At 40.6% G+C, this 27,607-nt stretch overlaps 1 protein-coding gene and 1 long non-coding RNA gene across 5 annotated transcripts in view; one reads left to right on the top strand and one right to left on the bottom strand.

Annotated features, from left to right (window-relative positions):
• Nucleotides 1–25,152, top strand: LOC118219522. 2 transcript variants are annotated; one of them, XR_004763790.1, is made up of 3 exons: nt 1–333; nt 6,363–6,614; nt 25,064–25,152. It is a non-coding gene; the product is annotated as an uncharacterized LOC118219522 (long non-coding RNA). The 2 variants fall into 2 exon arrangements; XR_004763789.1 differs by lacking the exon at nt 1–333 and adding an exon at nt 543–699.
• Nucleotides 20,927–27,607, bottom strand: part of LOC118219507 (synapse differentiation-inducing gene protein 1-like) — a 29,568-nt gene continuing 22,887 nt past the window's right edge. For all 3 annotated transcript variants that reach the window (XM_035402731.1, XM_035402712.1, XM_035402722.1), the window contains one exon: nt 20,927–25,315. In XM_035402731.1, the coding sequence (XP_035258622.1) occupies nt 25,157–25,315 (159 nt within the window). In that variant the 3' untranslated portion in view covers nt 20,927–25,156. The remainder of the gene's footprint in view (nt 25,316–27,607) is intronic.

Raw genomic sequence — 27,607 nt, 5'->3', positions numbered from 1 at the left:
GGCCTCCAAACAGGAGCAAATTAGCACCAGCGGCCACAGGGAAATCACCATTCAGCAAAAAAATGTTGGCTAAACCCAACACTAGCCACATCCATTATGTTTTACATTACATTACATTTATTTGGCAGACGCTTTTATCCAAAGCTAAGTTTATCCACACTGAGTTACTGAAAAAACAAAATGTACTATTCTTAATTAGATTGCAAGCTAGCGTGCTTCTCCGTGTTTGATTCCACATTTTAATCACACAGGCTAGGTAATGATATTAAGTCTGAATATCTGGAGTATTTTTGACGCTTAATTGCCTAGTAAAAGAAAAAGATCCGGAAAAAGGTATGTTTATTTAACTAAGAGATGTATCCTTGAACGTATACTTCATATGGCCGCCTGCTTTTACAAAAATCAAACTACGGCTTGCTGTAAATTAGGCCTATATGCAACAACCAATCTCAAAATAGATAATCTGTTATAGCTAACCTAAACCTGAAAACAGTTTAAATCAGCTCGTAAAACCTTGGACCTCATGACGTTAGTAGGCATACTCTCTTTCATTTACATATTATTCTTTTGTAGTTTGTGTTTTAAACTTAATTTTGGCGAGGTTGCGAAAATGAACGGGGGTGAATGGCAACTGCGGAACCGAGCTGCTGTTAATGGTCAACAATGTCGCTAGTATTCACGCGATGCAAATGAAATTGGGTAAGCTCCACAAAATTACTTGCGTTATGCGAACGTGAAATATACCTTTAACTGGCAGTAAAACTAATGCCTACTGCAAATTGATTTCTTAGACCCACAAGCCAAGCAGGTTTTGCTGTTGATGCGTCGTTTATAAAAGCAACGAAAAACGGCAATAGCCTAAATGGAACAAGAGACAAGCGTGAATTCTTTGTCCGATAATTTATATAAATGTGTAGGTGTGTCTGTTCTAGCCAGATTTATTATAACAATCAAATATTCCACAAATCGTCACCGTGTCTGAAATAGCTTGCCATGTCAACTGCTTAAAACACAGTTATTCAAGACATAGTCAGGTTAAACCCATGCAATTTGCCCAAATGAATCAGCATTTTCTTTTAGTAGAGGAGTAAAGAAAACTGAATGTATAAACATTTTCTGTTTTATTTGATAGTGTGCTAGTTACCCTCTCTCTAGTAGCAATTCCCAGCACCTACATTTGTATTCAGTAGTAGTGGCAACCTGTGACTGGTATGGGGCTACAGTGTAGTATAATGGGTAAGGAACTGGTCTGACCTTACCTGAAGGTCACAAGTTCAATTCCCGGGTAGGACACTGCCGTTGTTACCTTGAGCAAGATGCACTGCTTCAGTATATGTTCAGCTGTATAAATGGATGCAAAGTGAATGCTATGTAGAATGTTGTGTAAGTTGCTCTGGATAAGGGTGTCTGCTAAATGCCTGGAATGTAATTGTCTGATGCCCACCCTTGAACTGAAAGTGCTTGCCCATTGCAGTCAAGCTGCTTTTGAAGTTCACTTCCTGGTCTTGTTGAGAGACGTTTCTCATTAGCCAGTGCGCGTGGCTCCAGTATAGGTGGTTCAGCCACCCGTTCCACTGGTGACAATACATAAAAATATGAAGTCAATCATTTTTCTATAAGAAAATGTAGTCACAATAGATGTTTTTTCTTTGTCTCCTCATGTGCAGATTTGTTAGGTTATTGTGTTATTTTGTAATATTTTGTAATATACTGCACAGTCATCTGCTCCAATTTGTTGTTGGCGCCCACAAACGTGCACTTCTGGCTTCTCACCAAGCCCATGGAATGTCAATGGGTTATGTTAAACTGAGCTGGTCCATATTTTTTCTACAGTCTATTGTTGTAGTCTTCAGTAAAGCAGCTACCTGGAGCATATGCCGTGGTTTGGAGCTATATCTCTGCCCTAACTACAGCTAGTGAGCTGGCTGAGAGCTGATTTTAGTCACGAGGACATATACTCTTCTACAAGTAAAACGTCATTTTATGGTGGAATTCCCCTTTAATAAAGAATATAATATGATGTAAAATGTGTCTTATAAGTGCATAATTTATACCAGTTCTCTCCTTCAGCGACCACCAGAGCCTTCCACAGCATCAGCTGTAGACTGTCAAACCCGCAGTCAGAGTTGCACTCAGCCTTGCTTATGTGCCCGCAGTCCCTTTTGCCTTTCCAGGAACTGTGAGCTTCCGGTTCCTGGAATCTGCATTGTTCAGGCACGGAGCATCTTCGAATGTGTAAACGGGGCAATTTCTGACTGGCCCGGCAGATACACACTGAACCTTACCGTGACGTTAGGTTGTGGGATAAATGACCTTGTCTCGTCAGCTGTAAAGTTATCTCGATGCCCCTGACTCAGGACGACAGATGGGTTGACCTGCCTGTCAGTGTGCGCCTGGGTAATTTGCTTGTTGTTTCTGCTCGCTGGGGGTTTTCAGAATCACTTCACATTTCCCCTCCGGTGCATTCCGAGCATCTAGAATGCGCCCTCTTGCCTGCTCAATGTGAGATGCGAGAACTCATTTTCGGGGGGTCAGTATAAATGTCATGATTTTGATGCCGTTTGATTGGAGCGCAGGCGTTTTTAGAACCAGAACGGCAGCACTGATTCTCTGGATGGTTTTTGCAGTGCTATGTAAACCCATATTTGCATGTCGCTGCTTCCATATGCTATTGCTGTTGACAGGATCTGGCTTCTTTTTTTTTTTTTCACTGAACGGCACACTGGCTGTACTGCAGGCACTCTGCTCCATCTCGCCTCCAGATTAACGGCTTTGGTTTAGCATGCTGCATTCTGGCCGTTAGACGAGGTTCAGGCGTCCTTTCAGGATTGTGGATGACACGCGGTAACTGGATGTGTAATTATATTTCCTTTTAATTATTGTCATTAGTCTAAATGGCCCCTGTGCTTTTGAAGCAGAAACAGTCGTGGGTGGCTGACTTGTGTTATGACAGTCAAACTGAGCGTGTAGGGAGCTTCCTCTCTGTTTCCAGCAGTGGGAGGCCAGTCTGTAGAGTAAGGCTCTGATGCCCAGTGAAGCTCTAGCAGCATGTGAATTAGTTCTGCGGTGAAGTCTTATGAGAGAGTTTGGTGAGGCATTGCCTGTATTCACCCTTCTGTCACCTTTTCTTTCTGTTGCTCCCCTAGCTTTACCACCCCCTCTCTCTATCTCTCTCTCTCCATCTTCCCTCCATCTCTCTGATGTACATGTTCATGGGCAGTAGACCATTGCGTTGCGGCATGCTAACTGGAAGGTGTTCTCATGAAGCCCTTCTTTTCAACTCTTATTAATGGCTGGGCCTGCTGCTATAGAAGATGAGGCAAAAAAAACTGACAGGGAGGGGGGTGGGGAATTAGAGGGGAAATCATATGGGAAAATAGAAGGTAAGGAAGATGGAAATAGATTGAGAGAGACAGGAATAAAGACGAGAGCAAAGATGGGGCAAAGGGAAAGAGGAGGATGCTCCTGTTTTCAGATTCCGTCCAAGCGTTGCCGGATCATCTCCCCTGACATCAGAGGTTCAGATCAGCCTCTACCCCCACTACCCTCTCATTCTGTGGCATATATGCAGTCTCAAAATGGATGTAAAATGGTCTCTGATTGGCTTCTTGCCATCCCATCATTTTATTTCCTTGTTCACTTTTTAAACGGTTTCTGTGTTCCCCATCTGGAGTGATTGCTCCCTCTTCTCAGAAGTGATAATGGCAAGAGCGTCGGTTCCCTTGTATTTCCCAGCCCTCAGTCTTTACCAGTCAACACCGGGAGCAGATATGAGGCACGGTAAACATGATAGGCCCCATATGGTGTTTCTCCAGAGAAGGCAGATGTCAGGACCAGGATTGTGTTCTGTCCTATACAGAGTAATGATTCCTTGTAGCTCAATTGCCTAGTTCAGGAGGGAATCAGTGGGGGGAAAAAAGCCAGAGGGCCGTTCACACTGAAGGGGAGAGAGTGGCTCACAAAACCGCACGGCGCTCGCTCCTGTCTGTTTACCTTCTAGCTGATTGGATTCCGCGTGCCGCGGTGTGACCCGGACCAGCGGCGCTGCCGGGGCGGTGTTTTTGGCACGGCTGTAATATCGACGGGTCTCCCGTCTCATTAGCGCACTCGAGCAGACACCTGAAGGCTCCGCGCGCGCACGCTCGCTCGATGAAACATTCCGCATACGAATCGCGTCCGGAGGCTGCGGCTCACGCGCCGAATTGAGCTACAGCGCTGCCTTTTGATCCTCCCGCTCCCCCGCTGGCACAAGCTGTCAGTCCTGCCCCATCGCCCCACGCTTTAAAACTGACCCGGCAGGGTGCTCGCGGGCCCGCCGGCACCGAGACGGCTTTCCAAATTATTCTGGGGTTATTGCGGTTTGCGTCCTGCAGCGATTGGATCAAATGGGACAATTTTTTTTTTCTTTTTGCCGGAATGATGACAGCCTTATTATGCAATTGCCAGTCCTTGCTTCTCCACTCGTCCCAGCCCCCAAATCTGCATGGCATACTGTGTAGGGGAAAATGGGAGGGCTGTTTTTAAAGTTACACCAGAACCTCACAGCCTGGCGGTGGCAAAATCGGGCGGATCCGGGGAAGCTTAAGCCCTGCTCTTATAAAGCAAGGCTGTTTGAATGGGCAAATGTACATTTGGTTATCTTCAGTTACATCTCATTCTCGTTCAAAATTTTCATAGCTCTCACTGTGCATTATGAATTGACTAAGGCCATTTATCAGTCACAAATGCGATTGCTTTGGTGGTCTCCACTTCATCCCTTCATCTTAATGAGCCACAAAGTAATTTTTGGAGGCTGAATACCATTTTACCTTTTAAGACAGCATTTATATTATTTAGAATGTTACAGTAGCAGTAATTGGCAGTAATGAAATGCCAAATCTTTCCACAAAATGATATTCTCAGTTGACTGTGTGCATATTTACAAATCAATCAAACTGGTTTCTGTGCTGGCAAGAAGGGAATTGGAAAGACTAGACGCTCATATTACACATGAAAAATTAAACTAGGAATTTGACATTTTAACTGTTTGTAGACCTAATCCTAATGCATTCTGCTTCCTAGAATAAAACGCATTAAAGAGTCTGTGATGTACAGACATCCCTAGTCAGTGTATTTTCCTTTGATGTGCTGAGTAGTCTAGCGAATTGCGTTCTTTTGAGGGTTAGTACTGTAGGAATATGAGAAAATAGAAAGCATTACAAATTAAATGACACAGTGAAATCTACTGGTTGTGATCCCTCTTGGTATCTATGGAAAAAGTCCTACTTTCTTAACACACAGATGAAAACCAAATGGACATAAAGCGTAATCATCTGCATTTCAGGCATATTATAATGGCAGCTGCAGAGGCTCAGAACTTCAGTCACAAGCAACACATTTTATTCAGATGAAATTACTCAATCTGTTTTTCTCATTAGCATTTCCAAACAATATTTCTGAATAGCATTTGATGATTAGCATTATGCGCCTTCAAATTCACAGTTACCTCACTAGTTATTGGCACATCTGACTGGATTTGTATGGGACAAAGTGATCAGAAAAAGATGTAAAAAAGTGATGTTACTGCCACAGTGCCACAAAGTGTAACAATCAACCAAGGACAAGCATTGAGCTACAGCTGTTAGCCAGCCTTGTTGATCCAAATTGAAAGCACCATTTTATTGAAAGTTGCCATATGTATATCATAACCACCAGGACAAAGGCAGGACATTAGTATGTGCCCAGTGCATTATTTGATCAGCATTGAAAAACACAACAACCATTAAAAACATCCTATTGAGATCCTTCTCTGACACCATATCTGATTGTATTGGCAAAGGTGAAATATGAACAATGCTGACATTTTCTCTTTCTCCTTGACTCTTTTCCTTGGCTCTCTCTATACAACATGTACAAGGCAATCACTGTGAAATTACATATTAATATGATGGAAAATGTAAAAAAAATCACAGTACTGCTTAGAGGGAAACAAGAACCTTAGATTACTTTCAAGGTACAGTGCACAATAGAGGTATTGGTCAAAGTAAGTGCACTTTAACATGTAGAAATGAAAACCAATTTACAAAATGCAATTTGAATTTATTTTGTCCTCCAGAGGACTAATCTTATGTAAAGGAAGGAACTGAGTTTTGTTTTCAGTTGGCCTATTCCATAAATAGAGAACCTCCAGTCATCACCTCCAAACTGATTAATTAGCTTGAAAACCCCAAACGCATAAGCTGATAGCAACAGCAACAAGCATTAATGGATTGCAATTGTTTTTTTCTGCAGCTTTGTTCACAGAGCGCTTTTAAGTGAGGATGGGATACAAAGTATAAATTCCAATGTGTTATTAACAAATTTGTTTCACACCTTTTTTCAAGGGTGTGTGTCTTCTGAAATGCCAGTTGCAGCTGCTTTTCTTTGTGCACGCCGCCAGCTCTGCTGCACAGTGACCAGGGAAGTCACAGTCGGGTAACAAGGCAGGAGGATACCCCGTTAGCCCCACACTGCGTGATGCTATGGCCACCCTGCCCGTCATGACCTGATGCAGCAGACGCCTCTCTACGGACCAAACTACTCGGAACACCAGCTGGATGCAAAACTTGGGACCCCTTCTGGTTTCTGTCTTGAAGGTTGGTGGGTTGGCTGCAGTTAAAATTCTGCCCGTCGTTTCTTTTCATAAAGCAGGTCTCGGAAAGCACGTGCCCCTCTTGTGCTCCGAGGGAAATCGCTTTAGCACCCCATAAAGTTTTCACTGATGAGAGGAGTTATTGCATCATAAACCCCCCCCCCCCCCTTATCTCCCATTGCCATCTGGCAGTGCTACGGATGTGAGGTGAATCTTGTGTAGCCCTTTTCAAAAACAAAATAGAACATGAAAAAAAAAAAAAAAAAAAATAGCCCACATAATTCCCCTTGTCCGGTTGGTAATGATGCAGTGCTTAATTGCCTCACGTTTCCAATTGCGTGTTAAATGTGACTGCCATCCCTCTCAAACAATAAACCTTTTGTTTTTCAAACAAAAAACATTTTTCTCCTCTAGTGAGTGTTCTATAAATACTCTGACAGCAGGTTGTTGTGGCGTCATTAAATATGGATTTGGTGGTGATCAGAGCGGCAGGTTTCTCCAGGTCATGCTGTCCGTCAGTCTGTGCCTGTCTTCCCTCGTAATGCTCTGAAGCCACAAACGCCAAGGCAGGCTCCGCACATATCGATCGCTGAGCAGAGTTCATCTGTTTTAAATCCAGTTGAAACACACTTCCAGCGTGTAATCATGTTCCTTTTATATGTTGTAAACCTTGAAAATATTTTCAAGGATAAGACCGTCATAAAAGTGTACAGAAGGGAACAGGCTATTCAGGAAAAACTCATTCCCGTCTGTTTGGTGGCTTGTTATTTACCTGTTTGTAAAACAGTAATGCATCATATTTGTTGTGTTTATCATGCATTCAATCAGTTAATGCCAATCTGCAATACCAAGATAAATAATATGGTAATGTAATAGGTTTCTACTTAAAATGACTAAAATAGTAAATGAAAGACAGCCTTGAATTAAATTAGTTAAATAGTATAACAAGAAATTTCCAAAGAGAGAAATGATCAGCTAGTTTTTGTCCTTGAGCAAACCTAGGTCTCTTACTCTTCTAAAAAAAATCTAGCAAGCTATTCCATGTGTTAGTAACTATTTATGTGAACAAGTGCTTTCTCATGTCAGTGTGAAATTGATTTTTAAATGTGCCCTCTATTTTGGTGAACAGAACTTATTTTGAAATGGCTTTTGGTACAACTTTTTAATGAATGAGTCCTTGGATTCAATCAATATTTGTCCCAAACTTTGACTCATGATTAAAAAAATACAAGTATTGTGTTTTCGTTTTTCAAAAACACAGTTTGCCAACGGCTAAACTTGCTTAAATGTGTTTGTGAAGAAAAACAATACCACCTGCATTTAATTGCTCGTCAGGACAAATGTTGATTGAAACAAACCAAAATGCTTTATGTCCCTTAATATGAATTATTTTTTCAGTTAGTCCTTGTTGTCCTTCCAATCACCTTTTCTGGTCTTCAATAATGTTGTAAAGTAATTTCTAAAATTAAATGCGAAGGCTTAAACAGCTACATTCAATTTATGCCAATTTTCAATTATGGAATTATGGAAAAGTTTACCTACTTAATTTTGCAAAGATTACTGCCTTGCTATATGATTCAGTAAAATAACATAAATCCCCAAGAAAGATGTTGATTAGCTGTTAGGTTTCTTGTTAAATAGTATATTTTGCTTCCATGTAATTTATTTTTCACGCACTGTTTGTGAGCAAGCATTTTATCTGCAAATCAGGAACATCATTTGGAATCTAGGTAGATGTGCTTTGGTAAATTGAAAACTTTGAGCAGATGACTGGAACCACAGGCAAGGAAATTCAAATAGTGAGGGCTGAGTTCAATGTAAATGTAATATTAACCACTGGTTTTTGAACGGCACCCAGCGTCATGTCATCCCTCTTTTTATTCTTTGTACTCGACACTGAATCAATACGGCAATATCTCCCTCAATTACGACAGATATCACTCTTTAAAATCCCAGTTTCCCAACAACTTTTGTCCCATATCATGGGTCATAAGCCCTGTTGGAGTCAAGAGTATTTTTGGGCTGTAAAGTACAGTGTTTCTGCAATTAATTATTGTTTCTGTTGTCATTGTTTCTGTTTTGTGTCATTTACATCATATGAGTAATCATATTTACATCATTACATCATGTGAGCGGTTAATGATAAATATTGTGGATTTGCTATTGTGAGCCAACTGATTAAAACAGTACGATTGTCCTGACTCAAGTGCATCATGCAGCTTTGACCAGTTATCTCATGCAACTTAGCTGGAAGGCACATTATTATCTGGAATGGATAGCCCTGCTCTGTTTAATTGCATAGTCCTGTGCAGTTTGGATAACCCTTGGGGTTTAGTTGGATAGCCCTGTGGGGTCTGGCTGCATAGTCCTTTGGTTTGGTACGGGTCATGCTGGCATATTCCATGAAAAAGAACAGCACCATCAGCTGAATCAGCTTAAAATTCCAGGCCAGCGCTGCCCAGCTCTACTCCTGGAGATCTTCTGTCCTGCAGGTTTTCATTTCAACCCTAATTTTCCACACCTGACTCTCCTAATTAGCAGCTCAACAAGATCTCTAGTTGTTGGATGAGGCAAGCTTTGTTAAGGTTCGATTGAAAACCTAGATAGTAGATTTCCAGGAACTGGGTTGGGTAGCCTTGCTGTTGGTGAACATTTGAAAATAGCTGATTTTGTGGTATGCTCGGAGTCTTAGACTTTGCGGTGTCTTAGCGCAAGCATTTAGTTTCAAAACTGATCTGGCTTGCTGCTTGTTACTATGTGAAGTGCATTGGTCCGGAGGCAGCAGGGGGAAGTGGATGAATACTTTTTGGATTTGGAGCCAGAGATTAAACTTAAGAGACCTCCTACAGTGAGGAGCAGAAGAAGAAAAGCAGGTGTTTTGGGGAGATATTATTGCTTGCATTCATGTAGGGAGCAGAGAGAGAAGGGTTGAAGGGGCACCATTCCAAGACTAGCAATTTGAAAATGAATGCAGGCTACAGTTGTGAAATGGCCTGTGGGGGAGTAGACCAGAGGGATGGGAAGGAAAAGGAGAAGACCAATTAGGCAGGCAGAGTGCTGGGTGAATCAGTGGAATTAGATAGTGTGGGCAGGGAGGCCAGCAATGTAGAAGTTTCAGTTTGCCTGGCAAGATAAAATTTATGGATGATGGATATAAAGAGTTACCAGGGCAGGGCCACATTCTTTACAAGGCCCATATTGTCCAACTAAGGGAGCAATTAGCCAATTGCTATAATACCAGTAAGCTTGTCAGCCTTTGGAAGATGTAAGACGTGGGTAGTCATGCAAATGATAAGTTAAAAGATGTGATGCAAGAGTGCTTCTTCTGAAAGCTGGTAATTGATTACAGGGGCAAAGTATGCACAAGCTGCACAAACCTCAACTACCAGAACCTCCGGTGGGTAATGGATAAGCAAAGTGGGCAGAAAGCACGGTCTGCAGTAACTGTCAAGTATAACTGCTCAGATGGGTTGTAGATGGTTTTGATTAGCAATGGATGCACCCACGGCATTGCACATGAGAGCTAATTAAGCAATGGTGGTGGGTCTCCCCTGGGAGATGGGTGCTTGCCCTTTGATGCTGGGGATGAGAAGGTCAATGCCCTGTCTTGCTGGTAATGGGGACAGTTGGTGGCATTTATTGGCCCTTTCATGCCTTTGGTGCCCCCCTGGGACAAAATCACGCTTGCAGCCTCTGGGGAAGTAATTGGCTGGTTGCAGCCGGAAGATGAACATTATATAGCATAAATATTAAGAGTTTTCAGCTGAAAGCAGGCTTTTGAGAATCGACAGGTTGACATACTCTGCCTCATCACATGCAGCCATTTTTGACCTTTGGGGTTCATTTCAAGAAGATTGTCATGGTTCTGATTCTTTTTTTTTTGGATGGAAAATACATTTTGGTTGACTGTAAGTTGATTTTTTTAACAATATGTTGGGTTAGGCTGATAATTTAATCATAATGCTTTTCATATATTTTCTGTAAAAAAGAAAGTATAAAGAGAAAAGCATAAAGAGAAGTATAATGATCCAAGGTTAGCTGTAAACATACAGAAAATTGCCCAGTTCTTCTTCTTTGTAAAACATGAGTTTATGTGTTTACATCCACAAAAAATAGAAATCTGTCCTTGTCTATTCTGAATCCTCTGTTTCTTTACTGTTACCATAGGAACACTATTTTCAAAAACAAAGACTTAGCCTACATTTTTCCACCAAATTTTTTTTTTTTTTCAGTTTGTGATTAGATGCCTGATATTAAACTCTTTGTAGCCATTGTTCTGCACCATATTACCACAGATCTTACTTGTGTGCATTATCAAATCACTGACATAACAATAAAATTTTAATTGAGTTACAACACATTTTCGAACCACGGAACAAAATTTGTCAGAAATGCGAATCTGCCAGAAAGTCATTATGAGTTCCTCTGTTCTTCTATTTTCAGCATTTTTACCAGATGGAAAACCTATCTGAAAGTCATTTGTCCGGAATTACTGTGTTTAATTGATGGTTTCCCATTGCTGGAAGCTTTTGAAGCCAGGTTTGCCGGAAGGGCTAGCATCTGTGCTCTGCCAGTATTAGGCACCTTTAAACATTTTGTTAGTCTCATTCTCCCTTTTTGTTTCTGACAGCTGGGGGTTTAATTGACAGCCACAGAGAAGGTATTCACAGGGCTTCAGAGAATTCATTTATTACCAACTTTAAGGCACAAGTTTCTCCCACCAATGTTTTTCATGTGAGCGAGATGACTTGAGTGACCAGCAACATTGGAAAAATAGTTTCACAGTAGCGTGATTGACACTTTGTGAATGAAATGAGAAAAAGAGAAATCATAAACAATCCTCTAATGTAACCTTGAATGAGCTGAAAGCAAGACCATCCGTTACTGAAGAGCTTTCTTGCTGTTAGAACGTACTGTAAACTGCTTTACATTTCACTCCTTATCTTCACCCCTGAACACTAATTTCTTTTCGCTCCCATTAAATTCAGTTCAGATGAGATGCAAATCAGTTTAATTTAACATGCATTTGCCATCATTGTCAGTAGAAATTCTTTATTCTAGATCATGAAATCATAGTGGCAATTTCCCATTTGTACATGATTCCCATTATATGCTATGTGTATGCAGCCGACAACATATTATTCCCATAAGATATGACAGAAACATATTAATCTCATTAATACATTTGAGGTGAATGTTTGTGGCTCCAGAGTGAGATCATTTGGTCGATTTTGTGGCCTTTTTAATTTGCAGTGCCAGTAAACTTATTTGCACCTGAGGTACAGTAGTTTCACAGTGTAGCTACTTAGATAGCCTGCACACTTTTTCAGTCAAATCCTAAAATTTCAGAAGTGCACGCATTTTCTTGTTTTTGGTTGGTGCAATGGAAATAGCTGGTCTTAGCTAAAAATAGGGTGTTTGTTTGTCCGATTTTGTTCCTATCAGAGTCAAAATGTTCACTTCATTATAAACAAGGAATAACACCACTTACGCAATAGCATGTGCATACATTGCTGGGTGCGATGTTTATGTTACTTTGACAGTTCTATTGGGTTTTGAGGACCATATTGATTTTTGACCAACTTCCTACTTAATTTGGATTGGTTTGGCATTTTGGAATCGATGCAGCGCATTGATCGGTCTATTGGTTCGAATCGGAGAATCTTTGCACCCCTACTCCTAATTTCCTGCCTTTCTGCTTTTTTGTGTGAAAATAAATGGATAGAGAAGAATTCTTGTTCAGAGCCTCACTCTACTGCCTCTGTGCAGTATGGTCTGCAGCTATGTTCTTTGCACTGTGCAGGGAAAAGAGTTTCTATTCAGTTGCTAATGATGCATTACACAGGGACATTGGCCAGAGACTGAGGGTCCAGCAGGCCTTGTGACAGCCACAGACAACTCCAGCTGTCCACAGCCAGAGTTCTGCAGGTGCAAGATCCATAATGTACTCTAAGTGACATTGCAGTGTTTAACCCTGGCAATTCAAAAGTAATATCTTGGAGACAATAAAAAACGGTGTCTGACTTGGCCCTAGAAGGAACGGCATTGGCCATTCCTGCCATGTGAAAAGAAATCGGATCACACGGTGGGCAATATAGGGTCCTACAGATTTTCTGAGCCCAGATAACAGCAGCACCTATGGATAGGGTTCTGCTCAAACTTAGGCTTTGATTTAGAATGCATCCTTAACTTTGACTTACTTAAGTAATGTGAAGTGTTTGTTTCTTCGCCAAAATTTTGATGACTTGCGTGATAAGTGAACTTGCCAAACTGGTTTTATTGATTGGAAGGTCACACTCTCTACTGCTTGTAATAGGGAAAACAAACTCAATTTGTGAATGGTTTCTGTAGATGTTTTTAAGCTTTCTGAGCCCCCACATTAACTTGATGAGCAAATACATTTCATGTGCTTACTAAAAATTCAGCCAGACACATAGAATCTGGAATATATGTCACGGAATTACAATTACAATATTAGAGGCCTCGAGGTCTCCTAAAGTGACTGTCGTGTAGCTGCATACCCTCACCTCAATAATGGTTCATAATTGGCACCTCAATCCAACAACTGCAATGCCGTTACTATCTACCACACCAGTACTATTTTCAAAAAAGAGGAAATAATATTTACAATGATCACACGATTATCAATCATTTGTAAGCCAATTTTATTGTACATAAAATAGGTTTGTTTTATCTGAAACTCTAAAATACGGAAATGTAAAGAAGAGATTCTGTTTGGGGCCCCTGGGACTCCTCAGTTTGGGAACCACAGCTCAATCTGAATCCCTTGCCTAACACCTACAGATTAACACAGAATCTTTGATGTGATTAGACGTCTTTTTATTTTAAAATACTTGTGCTTCTTAAGGGCTTGTCGTCACATCTTCTGGGTATGCGCTACCATGGTAACTTTTTTGACTGGTTCTTTTTTCTTTTATCTACAAACTTGGCTTCTTCTAAGAAATCATTCTTAAAGTATTGTGCAGAGGCCACTAAAAATCAGTTTGATTATCTCATTCATGATATTTTATATATTCTAATTCTGTGCCTGGTCTAAACAAACAATACCAGAATGCACCTCACATTGACCCACACTGAGAGCATGCTATGTTCTTATTAATCAATGAGATGCTGCACTGTGTGCTTGCATATTTGTTTGTCCGTGCATATGATGATGCGATGCTGTTAACAATGCACCCAGCTGTAGTGCGAAGGGAGCCTCTCATGGTTATGTAATCTGCACAACATAATCTTCCCGTTTTTCTGAAAAGAACCCGAGAGCATCGCAAACCATTTTCTCTCACTTGACAAAATTCCAGTCAAATTCGACAGCGTAAACTCTCCTTATCTCCCGCTGCTTCGCCTGGCCGCATTCCCTTTATGCTTTTCAATTAAACCGCACATAACGAAACCAGGGAAATCCCTTCATCCCACAATGGAGGTACACGGGGGGTTAATGCAGAAGCTATGCTGTTAACACAGGATTTTCAGGGAGGTGGTGAGAGCGTTTCCAAATGACAGTCGCAAAGTGTTTTAATTACCCGCCAGCTACAGGCCTGGATCATGCTGGGACTTTTCTGAAAATAGAACTGATCCCTGAGCCAGACTGGAGTGGTACCAGCTAATGTGAGATAGGAAAATACCCCAAGGGGCGTGTGCTGGGTGGGAGGGGGTCTCACTCTGAAAGTGCATCAGCTGAATGTCAGATGCCTTTCCTCCTGCTAAGATTCTTCTATCATCTGACCCTGAGGACCAGAGTTGAGCCAGCTCTGACATGGCACAATTGTTACTTCAGGGCGTTAAGGGAAATTCTGGTCCTGTACCAGTCCAATAAATATGTCTCTTGTTCCTTCATAAAGCCATTGTGTGCTCTCCTGTCAATTTGGGAGAGTTAAGATGGCCACTCCCTCTGCTGTGATGTCAGCTGCCACTTCTTTTCAACCAGCACTCTGCAAGTTCACCTTGCTATAGACATGAGACAGAGGAAGGCACTTCATGTTTGGTTTGATCAAGCAGGCTGTGGGTGCCCTCTTGACCAGATTGGGTCACTGGCAGGCAATGAACCGCAGACTGAATCCCTGTATTATAGACTGAATATATCCCTGATATTATCAATAGCTGGCAGTTTGCTGATTGCCAAGTGAAATGTAGCTAGCAGTAAAGTGTTTGCTTATAATGGCTAATGTATATGATAGAGGAGGTCTGATAACCTTCCAGGCCTAACAGGACTCCAGTGTAAGCATATTTTTTATTGAGGCATGTATGTGGCCAAGTAACCAGTTAGCTAGCATTCTAAGAACAATAAATACTGGAATACTTTCCTCTTGCTAGTCAATTTCAAAGATATTTGAAAGAATTGGACTATGATATTATGAAAAATCTTCTTTATAATAGACCTTAATGCAATACCAGCACCTGCCATTAGCTGTATGCTTGTGTCTAATGACCATATATGGAAACTAACCTAACCTCACCTAACTAACCAGCTTGTCAGTTAATTTCAGCAAAAGAAAATGAACAATTACTCTTCTGTCCAAATACCGAGCGGTAATTTTACAGTAATTGCAGTGGAGGAATCAAGGGAAACATGAGATTAAAGGAATTGGAATGTGATGAAAGGACTGAGGGACTGCTTTTAGGATCTTGTTTCAGGGAGAGATTATGGGACGAGGAGGATTTTATTGTGAACTGTTACTCATCTATGAATTTAAACTCCCCATTGAATTGAACATAACCTCACCTGTCACGCTTGCTGAATTAGTGCAGTGCATATTAGTTCCAATCATTTATTTCCATCATTATTGTTTTCAGGGCGCACTAATTATATTTATTTTCATTTTAATTGCGGGTGCCTGGTAACGGGAGCCGTGCTTCCAACGGTATCTCCAAATCTCCAGCAAATAAGCGCCAGCAGTAAGTGCCGGAAGTTATCCAGGCTCCGTGTTGAATAACTGTTGTGTCGTTGCTCATTACAGCAGTTTGAACTGAGCCACGGTGGAACACAAGTGGGCACTCTCTGGGCCTCTCATTTTTATTCAGCTCGTACACTTTGTCAGATGTGAGAGATTGCAGGGCGGAGCTGCTGAGGTATCTCTCTGACTGATGCCCTAGCGGAGTTGTGCTAACGCTGTTGAAAGGTGCATTAAAGACCCGCCAGTTTTCTGGCTTCAGCCCCAATCTCATCTTTGCAATAAACACGCTCAAAACTTTAAATCTGCTTTTTCAAAGCGATGTGCCTGTGCTGCTAGTCTTTGACAGAACTTTTTTTTCGCATTTGGGGAAACGAAGGCGATGGGATGCGGATAGCTGTGAAGTTGGGACCGAACATATCAGCAAAATCCTCCCCGTTCGCATTACCCAGCGTGAGGAATCTAGAAGCTGAAGATCACTTTTGACAGTCCCCTATAGACATGGTCTCCATTTTGCTTCGCTGTGAAGAACACTGACTCCACAGCGCCGCAAAAGAAAATTTGCCATTCTTGTTTGCTTCCCGGGATAGCGCCGGTGTACACTTTCATTTCTGCACGTCCCTTCAGAGCCATTCGATGTAAATTCAACGCAACAATCAGTTTCGGCCAGGCCCGCTGAGTGACACTGTTAGCTTAGCAGTCCCCCAAAGGGAAACAATTGAATTAGAATTGAAATGGAAACAAATAGATTAGGGATGTCATGTGGAAAAGGGCTTTTCATGATTGCTAATGCATTGATTTAACCAATGTAACCCCTTTTCCCCCCCTTTTTATTTTCTTTATCGGTCTGCATCTCGTATTGCTCAGCACCAAAGGTATTTAGCGGCTGTGAGGCTCCAGGTTGTTTGCCTCACAGCCCACAGACTTTCAGAAGCACTACAAAGGACGACGGGGTAGTCTTTTCGGTAAAATGTTTTTGTCGTTGCAATATTTTGACTCGCCAATCCTCTGTCACTTCGTGTGTGTTAAACATCGGCATGTGGACACAGAAACACGGCAAAAAAAGGAATGTGAATAAAATAACGCGGGGAGAAGGCAGGCCGCATGCAGGGTCTTTTTGAATAAAGGCGAGCAGCTTGTTTACTGGCTCTCCATTTCGGCTGCCGTCTCATAGGTGTTCATGCTGAGCACAAAGTGTTTCCTGAGAACTGAGTAAATATCAGTGGATGCATGGCTTATCTTTTATTTAAGCACACATGAATATAAAAAGGTGTCATTTGTTTTTTTATTAGGTTGTGATGGTGATGCATGTGGCACTATGAAGTCGATTCTCCCCCTGGAGGTCTATACAGTGGTATCTGATTTCGCTGGCTTCTTTGTCATAATCTTTTTCCTACACTTAAAACACACAAATATGAATTCACACATGCACACACGGGTTCACACAGGCACACACGCACATGTGTTTACACACACACACACACACACACACACACACACACTATTCCTTTAAAATAGAGAGATTAGCTATGGCTGGTCTCCTGCCTCTTCCTTGGGAAGAATATTGATCTACCATCAGTGCTTCCCCAGTGAGAGACATCTGGTGGGCGTTTGCTGCTGGGTTGGGATGATTGACAGGAAATTCCGTCACCTGCTCTGTCTGCAGACTGCCATGCACTCTCTCTGGCTATTCCTGCACTAATGTTAAACCCTGAACTTCCTGGGTAAAGGAGTCCACCATATAAATAAATCGGAACAATAAGGACCTCTGGCTGTCTGTCGCCTTTAAGGGCAGAATATACTTAATATACTCTCTTCTTCCCAGCCCTTCTGCACCTTCATTTTGGCTTACGTGTATGCCCATATATTCCAGTCACAGACATTTCCTTGTATTTTACCTAATATTTCAGGCTTTCTCACAAGCTGTTTGAAAGAGTCAAAAAAATTGCTTGACATCTTTAGGACAGGCTTTACAAAGACATCTGTAATAGGTTCTGCAGGGACAAATAAAACCCCTTTTTGAATATGGATGAATCATCCGACAGAAGTACGGAACAGACTCCAAATCACCATGTTGTCTGGGAATAGGTGTCACGGAAGAAGAGTAAGTATTTGTTGTTGTTTTTGTAACAGATGGCCCTGAAGTGCAGGCCTGCATCCACTGTGCAGGGAACAAACCCTTTTTTTCCTGAACAGCGATGCTTGAATTGCAGTTTCAGATTTTCCTGCACGTCCAAACCACATTATCATTCCTGCTCCTGGGAATGGACGTCTGTCAGTCTTTCTAAAACAGAAGTGTTTTGCTTCTGATTTTACCTTATCCCCCCCTCCCCACCCCCAACATTTTTTTAGGTGCTCCTAATGTAGAGCACCTGTTCTCAGCCAATCAGTGGTTGCGGTCTCATGTGGTGATTTTTACCATCACATCATAGCCCCTTGTCTGCCCCCTCTCTCTCTCTCTCTCCCTCCTACTCCTGGCTGCTTTTCCATCAGTCTCATTCTTTCGCATGGCCCCATTTGCAACCCATTTGTTCCCTGTTCTGCAGCCCTCTGACTGTGATTAAGGACACCATTAACCCTGTCCAAAAGCACCAAGGAACTTTCTGAAGCAGATAACAGCCATCTACATGTAGATGGAGATTTGAATTAACCTGTCTGCAGATGAGGTATGTGGTCTCAAGGCAGCAGCTTTAATATTTCCAGTCATATTTTGAATGTTTCTTTTGTTGCTATCCCCTGTCATTAGCAACCAAGTACAACAGGCCAATCCAATCATTTGGTCAATGAGTTGGTTCATCTTTTTTATAGTCAAAAGTAATCATTATGGGCTGTGGTTTTCAGGAGCTGAGAGATGTAGGCCTAACATATTAAATAAGTTTATTAGCAATGCTTGTGCCCGTTAACATATTAGTTGGTGCTTTTGTGTGCCGGTTGCAAGCAGTCTTGGACAAATTGTGATAAAAATGTGAATTAGATCAATCCATTAGTGTGGGCTTATATATTAATTGAAGCATCGCTATCCTCTTCCATGATTTCTTTAATTGTTCATCTTTCTTTGCTCCCTGTAACATTTCTGTAGTTATCCACACCTTACCCTTTTCAACTTTGAAATGCTAACTGAATTCGTGCAGCGAGTAGCATCAAGGCCAATCTGCCTAGAAAGGATGCACATCCGCACTGTAAAGTGGCCCTTGAGCAAACACAAAGTGAAGAATACTGACACACAGGCACAGCTCTCTGTAAACATACGTGATGCAACTTGCCAAATAATCTCTAGAAGACGTAAGGGCTTGATATGGGCTGAGAGATCATCCAGCACTCAGAAAATTCCCCTTCTGTTCAGGCGATGAGGTCAAGCTCATTGTTTTGCATGTAAAGGAGAAACGGTTTACTGTCAGATTTCAATAGTGTGTGAAGTTGTTAATTTGTCTGTCAAGAGGAAGAGGGTTTGCTACTTAGTCAGATACTCAGCTACTCACTTAAGTGATTGCAGAAGTAAATTGATGTGAAATGTGAAAATATTGTAATTTATATAAGCAAATACACGGATTGCTTCATTTCTGTAGCAACCAAATTATGAACAGTAACTTTGGCTTGTACAAAAGATGTCATACCAAATATGCTTTTATGTAAGAAAATAAAGCTGTATGTATTTGATGTCCCTTCTCAGTTTTTTGCATGTTGTTAATTTTTATATGTTATTGATTTAAATAATAATACATAAACTCTATAATTATAATCAGGCTTTGCAGTTCCCAACATGAAAAAACTGATTGTTACATGATATCTTTACTTTGGGTCTGGATGGTTCCGTGCTTGTTTACTTTACATTCAACCATGGTGATAAGTTCACTGAAGGCAGATTAGTATTTGAATATAGCTGCTGAAACCCCACAGTTGAGGAAACCCAGCTAAAGGAATGATTTGTACATGCAAGGTCCACAATATTTCTATTACGCAGTACAACTCTGTGAAGATCAATACAAAAAGTGTTGGAAAATTTAGACTAGTGCTGAGTAATTACAAAGTTGTAAGTATATTTTTTAGGAGGCCAAGTACCGCGGTTCAGATGCCTTATTTTTATAGGACAGATTAAAGTTTTACAGCAGTGTGGCCATAACATCCAGATGGGTCATTGAAACTCACAAAAACTGCGATTGTGTTTGTCATTTGAAAATGGGTAGGGTAAATGGAAAAGTTTATACACCCACCCAGACATTGATTTGGGTCTTGTTTATTTATTACATACTGGAACCATAACAGTTGTTTTATTTTCTTCATTTTAACCTTCAGAATGAATATACCTTAAACCATAGTGGTCTATATTATAGAGGCCTGCAAACATATTTCCTATATTGAACCGTACAAGTGATAAACTCAGAGACTTACCTTTTTAAAGTACAAAACGACATGCATTGTCACTGCCCTGAGGTGAATTGAAACAACAAAAGTGCTATTAATGTTAAATACTATATTTTTAATATCAAAACTTAAGTGTTCCCTCCTCCTGAATCACAAGTGTTCTCTACTCTGCGTCCTCAGTCGTGAAATGAGCTCCCCACAGCAATCATGATGACAGGGTCACTGTTTGTCTTTCTCTGAGGCTGAAAACACATCTGTTTAAACTGCATCTTGGCTCACCTAATGTTAAACTCTGAATATTTACTAGCCCCGCCTATGGTGCATTGAAATCTATCCTCAATTCTAGCCATCATTGTAAATAATAATGTGTTCCTAATTGACCCACCTCGTTATATAAAAGTTAAATAACGAAAAATAAATCTAGTTTACTATTGTAAACACTACATTCTCTGTCTCCCCCTTGCACCACCTGGCTCTTAACTTTATGTTGTTGGTTTATATATGTACTATTCATAATTAAGTTGTGTTAATAAGGGCTATTATTTATTGTGACTAATGTATTGGGACCAGTTCTTTGTTGCTTAATAAACAGTGTGTATGCACTTACATTATAATAAAACTATTAGGTGAATAATTGCTCTGCACTATTTTCTTAGGGTACATAACTACATGGTTTAATAAGTAATAATTGTTCATGAGTAACACACAAAAATATATTATTTCAAAAACATTTACCACTGCACTGAATGATCAAATCTGCTTGCAGCTATTTTTACTCATTGTACTTATCATTGAATCATATAATAACATACATGGAAATAAACCAAACAACATAGAATTGGCCTGTTTTTCCATTACAAAACTTTTGCATTTTGTAGGTAACTGGTCCTGTACAAACTAGTTAGTGGAGCCATCACTATGGTTGGTGGTAAGAAATTGAAGTCACACACTTCAGCATATGGAATGCTGTCCAATATTTTGAAATCTACACGGCTGGTTCAAGTGTGTACCAGAGTTAACTGTCAATGAAATGGCCACTGTCTTGTAGCATTTGTATTCAGGTTTTATTTACAGATGACAAATATGAGCACACTTAACTATGTTACATTATGCCCCACCCACTGCTCCACAACGTGTACAGCACTAGCCCACTGCACCTTCTGCCAAACCATTTACAATGAAAATGTACCCACTAAAATAAATGACACTGAAGATGTATGTTCTGTGATTAGAACAGCACCTTGAGTGTCTTCAGATTCATTCAAGACATTTCTTTAGTCTCTTGATCACAAAAACACTATGGCTATACAAACAGATGTGAATTTTCCCTGTTGGAAAGTAGGGCTTCTTACATTTGTATTAACAAGCTTTAGAACACATCCACAGGGACTCTTAAATCAAAATGGTAAATGTCATGGTAATTACAGTACGTGCTTTCTGTGGTATTTACAGATATCTTCTAATGAGCATTTCATCAATCATAAATAAGAATATGTACATATTAAACAGTAAAAGTATGTGGCAAATAACATGTTATTTGAATCAATTCACCTCAAAACACAAAGCAACAATAATCTTTCTTTTTGACCACTTCCAAACAGCAGAACATACAAGCACTCTTAATTATTTACAGTGTTCACAATGTTATTGGAAAAATACACGAGTATCACAGATTGAAATGCAGATGACATTAAGGTGTTGTACGGGTTTCTTTGAAAAAAATCTCTCAGTACATTCACTGATGGTAATTAGTCATGAGTGCCAGCTATTAGGTTCAAAGTTGTGTGATAAGACACAATGTGGAGGCCGTTGCCATGGGAATGCATTTGGTCATAATAGGTGGAAAGATGAACACGGCCCATAGGTAATAGTTGAAGGTAAACAACATGCCTCATTTCAAATGAAATGAGCCACACACCAAACTGAAGGCTTTTTTTATCACTAAGTACTTGATGGCGGTTCTTTCATTTTCATAGATGCCCTCTTTCAAATAAAATTCAGTGTTATCTGTGTGTGTGTGTGTGTGTGTGTGTGTGTGTGTGTGTGTGTGTGTTTGTGTGTGCGCGTGCGTGCATGCGTGCGTGCGTGTTGTACCAACAGGGATTAGGCTGAATTAGATACGTATGTGCCAATTAGGATTTAATGGATGAATATAAAAAACCTTCCAGAATGATTTAAACCCCTGAATTTACTTGCCATATGTATGCATACTGTCTGATTACCATAAATTGTGTTGATGTGAAATAATTTTATGTAGGAGATGCAGGTCACATTGAGTTTCAGATGAATGTAGATGAATGGTCCCATGATGATGACATGTATTCCAATGTACAGGCTATGCTCCAGAGAATATTAATCTTATCTGAAAAAGCAATTATGAGAAGCTAATTGTAAACCATCCTTGACAAGTGTGACTAATGCCTGACCTGTGCAGGAAATTGTAAATGTATGATGCAGATTTTAATGCTATGGGAAGGCATGTACTGGATTATCAGTATTCTCCATGGAACAATGCACCCTTGACCTTGAATTTTATGACAAAGCAGGCTTGTGAAGCTATTTGTCTTTTAGCTCAATATTGATTTTGCCAACTGTTGTATACTTGTCCTCACATTGCTTGACTCAGTTCCTAGATTAATGCGTTGACCATTTTTGTAAACATATGCTGCTCTGTTGAAAGTTTGAGAGAAATATTTCTTGATTATATACAATACGTTCTACAGGATGTTCGTTTTTTTTCCTATTCTAAACTATGTGTATAATAATTTTTTGCTTTCTTCTTCTAGTCTAATCTGCCTTTGCTCTTGTAGAAGATACACTGCACTGACACCATCTCTTTATGGGGATCTCCATTTCACAGTCAAACCGTACCTTTGTACCTTTTACATCAGTACTAAGCACCACTGGTCGTGCGTGACTGACTTTGCTTTTCCTACTGTGAATGCACAGCAGAATGAAGCTAAAATTTGTTTTTCTGTACATTGTTATTATGCACAACAGTCTGTCAACCTTGCTGCAGCAGTATAATAGGCTATTGTGCTATACGTTAACAAGATTGATGAGCGCAGTGATTGGCTCTTTGTCTGTCTCCTGGCTCCCAGGGACACATTAACTTGCAAGGTAAGAATGTGGGCGAGGGATGTGGGTTTATGCATTATGTATTCACCAGTGTTTGGAATGGAAACCGATGCCATGGTTTTCTGGGCTGATGTCTTATTACTCCCCACAGTGGGTTTCTCAAGAGTAATAATGGCGGTGCTATTAAGAGCCAAGCCTAATAGCCATATGGAGCATCTTGTTGTGAAGTTCAGCATAACCCACTTTAGTGCTTTAAAAAGACAAGTACTCTCACTCATCCTTATGTGCGTCTTTTAAAAACATACAGTTATTTAAATTGCACATGATTCTTTGAAATATTTATGAATCATAAATAATCCTCATTATGTTCTTAACTATAGTGGTAGCAGTCATAACCTCTCTAAGGGCCTTAATGATAGATGTTATTTACAGGGCCCTGTTGTTCTTTCTGACTGCATCTGAGATGCCGTACACTTTTCAAAGCTGCCATTCACACTAGTAATGCAAGCGAATACAAGCTGGGATTCTTTGCCTTGGCAATGATACTGTAGCAGTCTGACATATGATCAATACTGTTTTATGATCCAGGTCCAAGAATTCTGTTAAAAGTGAAAGCATTCCAAAGTTCTGATTTGACATTGTGCCCCGACATGCTTGGGGCTCTCCACAGGTAGATTTTAAAACTTGGATTTAGAACAAATCAGGGAATTGCACATTGCTGCATTAAACAACAAAAATAGATAAACCATTATTGTTTTATGGAAAAGGATAGCAATGAGTACTAAATGCATTTATAATGTCTTCCCTGTGGGGACAAAACATTCAAGATATAAGAATTGGGTCATGTAGAAACATGATGAAAGTACTGTTGTTCTTTGTGTTGACCCAGTTTGAACTCACAAGAGCCAAAGCCAATTTCAGCAGCACCCATCTAAGATATGAACCAAAACTATCTCTCAATTTAATTTTTGAACCATCCTTGCTTTGTGGCCTGTCTTGATCAGATGCCAAGTCAGAGGGGAAAATGCTTGAAGTGTTCACAGAATTCAGGATAAGAACTCTCTTTTTTGTTGACAACTTGACTTTAGAATGTCCACTGACTGTCCACTTTAGTCCTAACCTTACAGGGCCAGGTAAAGTCACAGAGGCTACAGTGCAGATGATGTCAAACTCTCGGCTACAAGAACAAAAACAATAGGATCAGAGTGACCCGCAGACTAAGATTGCTGCCCATAATTATTCAAACATCCTTTTTCCTCTGTTTTGTATAAATCAGGACATGATGTCTTCTATTTGTTTCTCTGAAACAAGTTGCAAAGGGATCCATTTTGAACTCTTGCCAAATGCATTAATTCAAATGAAAAATACAGAAGGGTGTTTTTGAGTGGTGTACTTTTTGTAAATCACAGCTTGGTTCTCTTCACTTCACTTCACTCAGAAGCTGTGACTGACTTGCCAGGGGTTGTTGCAATTGTCTCTTCAAGATTAAAGCAGGCCTTAAGGTGGATTCCAGATAACGCACTTAGACAAATACAGTAAGAGTTGTTTTCAAATGGAAACACTTCAATATTACCACACCATCTGTAAAACTTTTAAGAAAAAATATTAAAAACAGAAACACAATAGATTAGACAGTGGACATGGAACCTTCAGCACAGGGAAGAAAATCATTGGGGATTGATTGTTCTGGAACTTTGAGGATGTGTATAATTGATTTCATAAGAAAACAGTATCGCTTAAATGCTCATTTTCTACATTGAAATGCAGCCCTGATTGTATAGAGGAGGGAGTGAATACAAGGGCACAAAAGTTCTCTAATCCTCTCAGGTTTTTCTCTGCGACACTTTACTCCAAGTTCGCCGAAACTTTGGATAATTGGTTTGCTCATTTCCCCAGCGTTTTATTTTTTGTACCAGTCTCAAAATATTAGGAAAAACAATACAGTTCAAGGACCTAATTGGGCTTGCTTAATAGGATGCAGGGTGCAGGCCTGATCAATGTAAGCAGATCTATATCCTTTCACTAAGGTAAATGTTTAACTTTTTACAAATGACCCCCTTTTCCCCGCCCTCCCTTTTCCACTGCCCCTCTTCCTCCCCCTAAGCCAATTGGACAGGCAGAGATGGGGAGGAGCCGCTCAGACAGTGCCAAGGGGGTACCGCCACGCCGAGACTCCGCCCGAGCGCCCTTCCTGCTGCTATACGTGTCCAGATTTGGACAAGTAGGCAATGAGGGCCACCACCACACCCACGTACACTCCTGTTCCGATCGTTATGGACAGGGCGGCCAGGAACAGAGCCCTACGGGACGCGGTGCTTGCTTGCGGGAAGTCTCCCTTGGCGATGGCTTTGCTCGTCTGCAGAAAGAAGTGAAGAAACAGACATTAAATACACAGCAAAGAAACTTCTTTTCCTTAACAATCATGAAATCGTGTCTCTCTCTATTTTGCTCTTACGGTCAAAAAGCTGAAGCAGCGGTTTAAATAAGCAATTATGAACATCTTAAAAGACAGTTAATTGGGCAGAGATAATGCACATTGCAGAGGGGAGAAAAGGCAGAAAAAACCCTAGTGTTTATTTTGTTGTTTGTCTCTTTCCACAGGCACTGATGTGTCTTTTAAACACTTTGCTAATTACTTCCAGGGTCTACTTGGTATTGTCCAGGGAAAACATGCTTTTAATGGAATTAGTCGGAGAAACGAAAAAAACAACTCTACTGGAAATACACTTCTCCCTCTTTGACTGCATGTTGGTTCCATCTAATATCAGCAGGAAGGGAGCGGCGGAGTGAAAAGAAAACAATAAAACATGCGTTTTAATGCTACTTTCAACATGTTGGTGGATGTTTTTATTAATAGTGCTAGAAGCAGTTTAAGCTGAGTGGTGTGATTACAAGCTGCCTCCTGTGTTTTCAGAGACTGCTGTTTCCTCACTGATGCCGTGTGTTTTATATCATGGCAGGAACCATCCCTAGCATGCTTGGGGCACTCACTGGTCCCACTGTGTAGACTACATACTATCGCTTTTAGTAGCTTTCAGTTGTTCTTAACTACATATTGGCTACTTTCCTGATGGCAGATTTTTGTGTTGTTGTTTTTCTTTCATTTTTGAGAACACAGGTAGCAATTTTCTGTTTCAGACCGGCTATTTTAGCTACAGAATGAATATTTATATATTTTATATATTTATATTAATATTTATTTTAAAAATAAGGCTAGAGCAATACATAATGCAAGTCACCATTCCAGTAAATGATTCAAATTAAAATGAGTATTTTATCTTCACTTTCAGAATTCACTTCACAGTTCAAACAACCTCACATTACTGAAGGGCTTGTATGTTACAATTCATATCTCAGGCAGGTTTTGTAAGGAACTACCCCCTAGCAAAGATCAGGACTTTTCTGGGTCTCACTCATACACTGTGTGTGTGTGTGTGTGTGTGTGTGTGTGTGTGTGTGCACTTGTGCATGTTGCAGTCCTCTGCTCCTGTACTTCTGCCATTACCATTCATGATTGCATCTATGCACTGGTCAGCTCCTCCTTGGACACTGGTTGTGTCCCCAGTGAATTCAAGCTGGCACAAGTAGTACTCTTACTCAAAAATCCAACTATGTACCCACACTATTAATTGGTATCCCTCCTCCCATGAATTGGTTGTATCCACTCTCCTAACCCATTACCTGACCTGACTTTACCTTAATCAGTCTGGTCAAAGCAAACCATTCAACAGAGATGGCTGTCCTCTGTAGCAGAGGCACTCTTATCTGTCAAAGCAAGCATCCCTGTCCTCTGTCTTAATCCTATGTGTTCTGTGCTGCACAGCTGACCACCAGGCCCTATTGCCAACCCTAACAAAATGACAGTAATGTGTATCTCAGGCAATGCCCACAAATGGTTCTCTTCATACCTGTCTGACCACTCTTATCAGGTGAACTGGCATGAATCTATCTTGAGTCCCATCCGCTTAATACAAGAGCTCCCTGGGATCCATTCTTGGCCCGTACTAGGTTTCCTGTACATTAACATCCCTCTGATCAATAATATCCTCCTGTGGTTTCTACCAAGGTTCTATTGAAGACAAACATTTATCTCCTTTCCTCCCAGGGATGTATTCCCTCACACATAAAAGCTTTCCTTAATTATATTTTGAGTTGGATGATCAGACAGCATTTCATGCTCAAGCTTGCCAAAACTGAGTTATTCTACCTGCCATGCCAACTACCTACTCCCTTGAGGATCTCTCCTTTAACCTTGGTATCATAATGGTGTCCAAACCCCAGACTGCTAAGAATCTATGTTCATGATTGATAACAAGCTGTCTTTCACAGAAAAACATTGGAACAGATACTATGAGCTTCAGATTTATTTCCACAATATTCCTCTTTTTTTACTACGTATGCTACCGATGCCATTGTCCAGACCTTTGAGCTATCCCAACTGCACTTCTGCACCCTGGTCTCCATGGAAGTGTCATCTGGTCCTCTAGCTCATTTAGTATGCTACTGCTAGTCTTACCAATATCAAAAGTACCAGAGGTGGAAAGTCCCGGGGTCAGAAAGTAAAAATCCTGCTGTGAGTTTCTTACACCAATAAACTTAGCCAGCTGATTTCACTAATTATTTCTACCCTCTGGCTGAAGAACTGTGC

This window comes from Anguilla anguilla, chromosome 1 (assembly GCF_013347855.1).
Source record: "Anguilla anguilla isolate fAngAng1 chromosome 1, fAngAng1.pri, whole genome shotgun sequence".
Taxonomy (NCBI): domain Eukaryota; kingdom Metazoa; phylum Chordata; class Actinopteri; order Anguilliformes; family Anguillidae; genus Anguilla; species Anguilla anguilla.
Note: the sequence above shows the minus strand (reverse complement) of the source record. Positions and strands in the feature narration are given on the sequence as shown.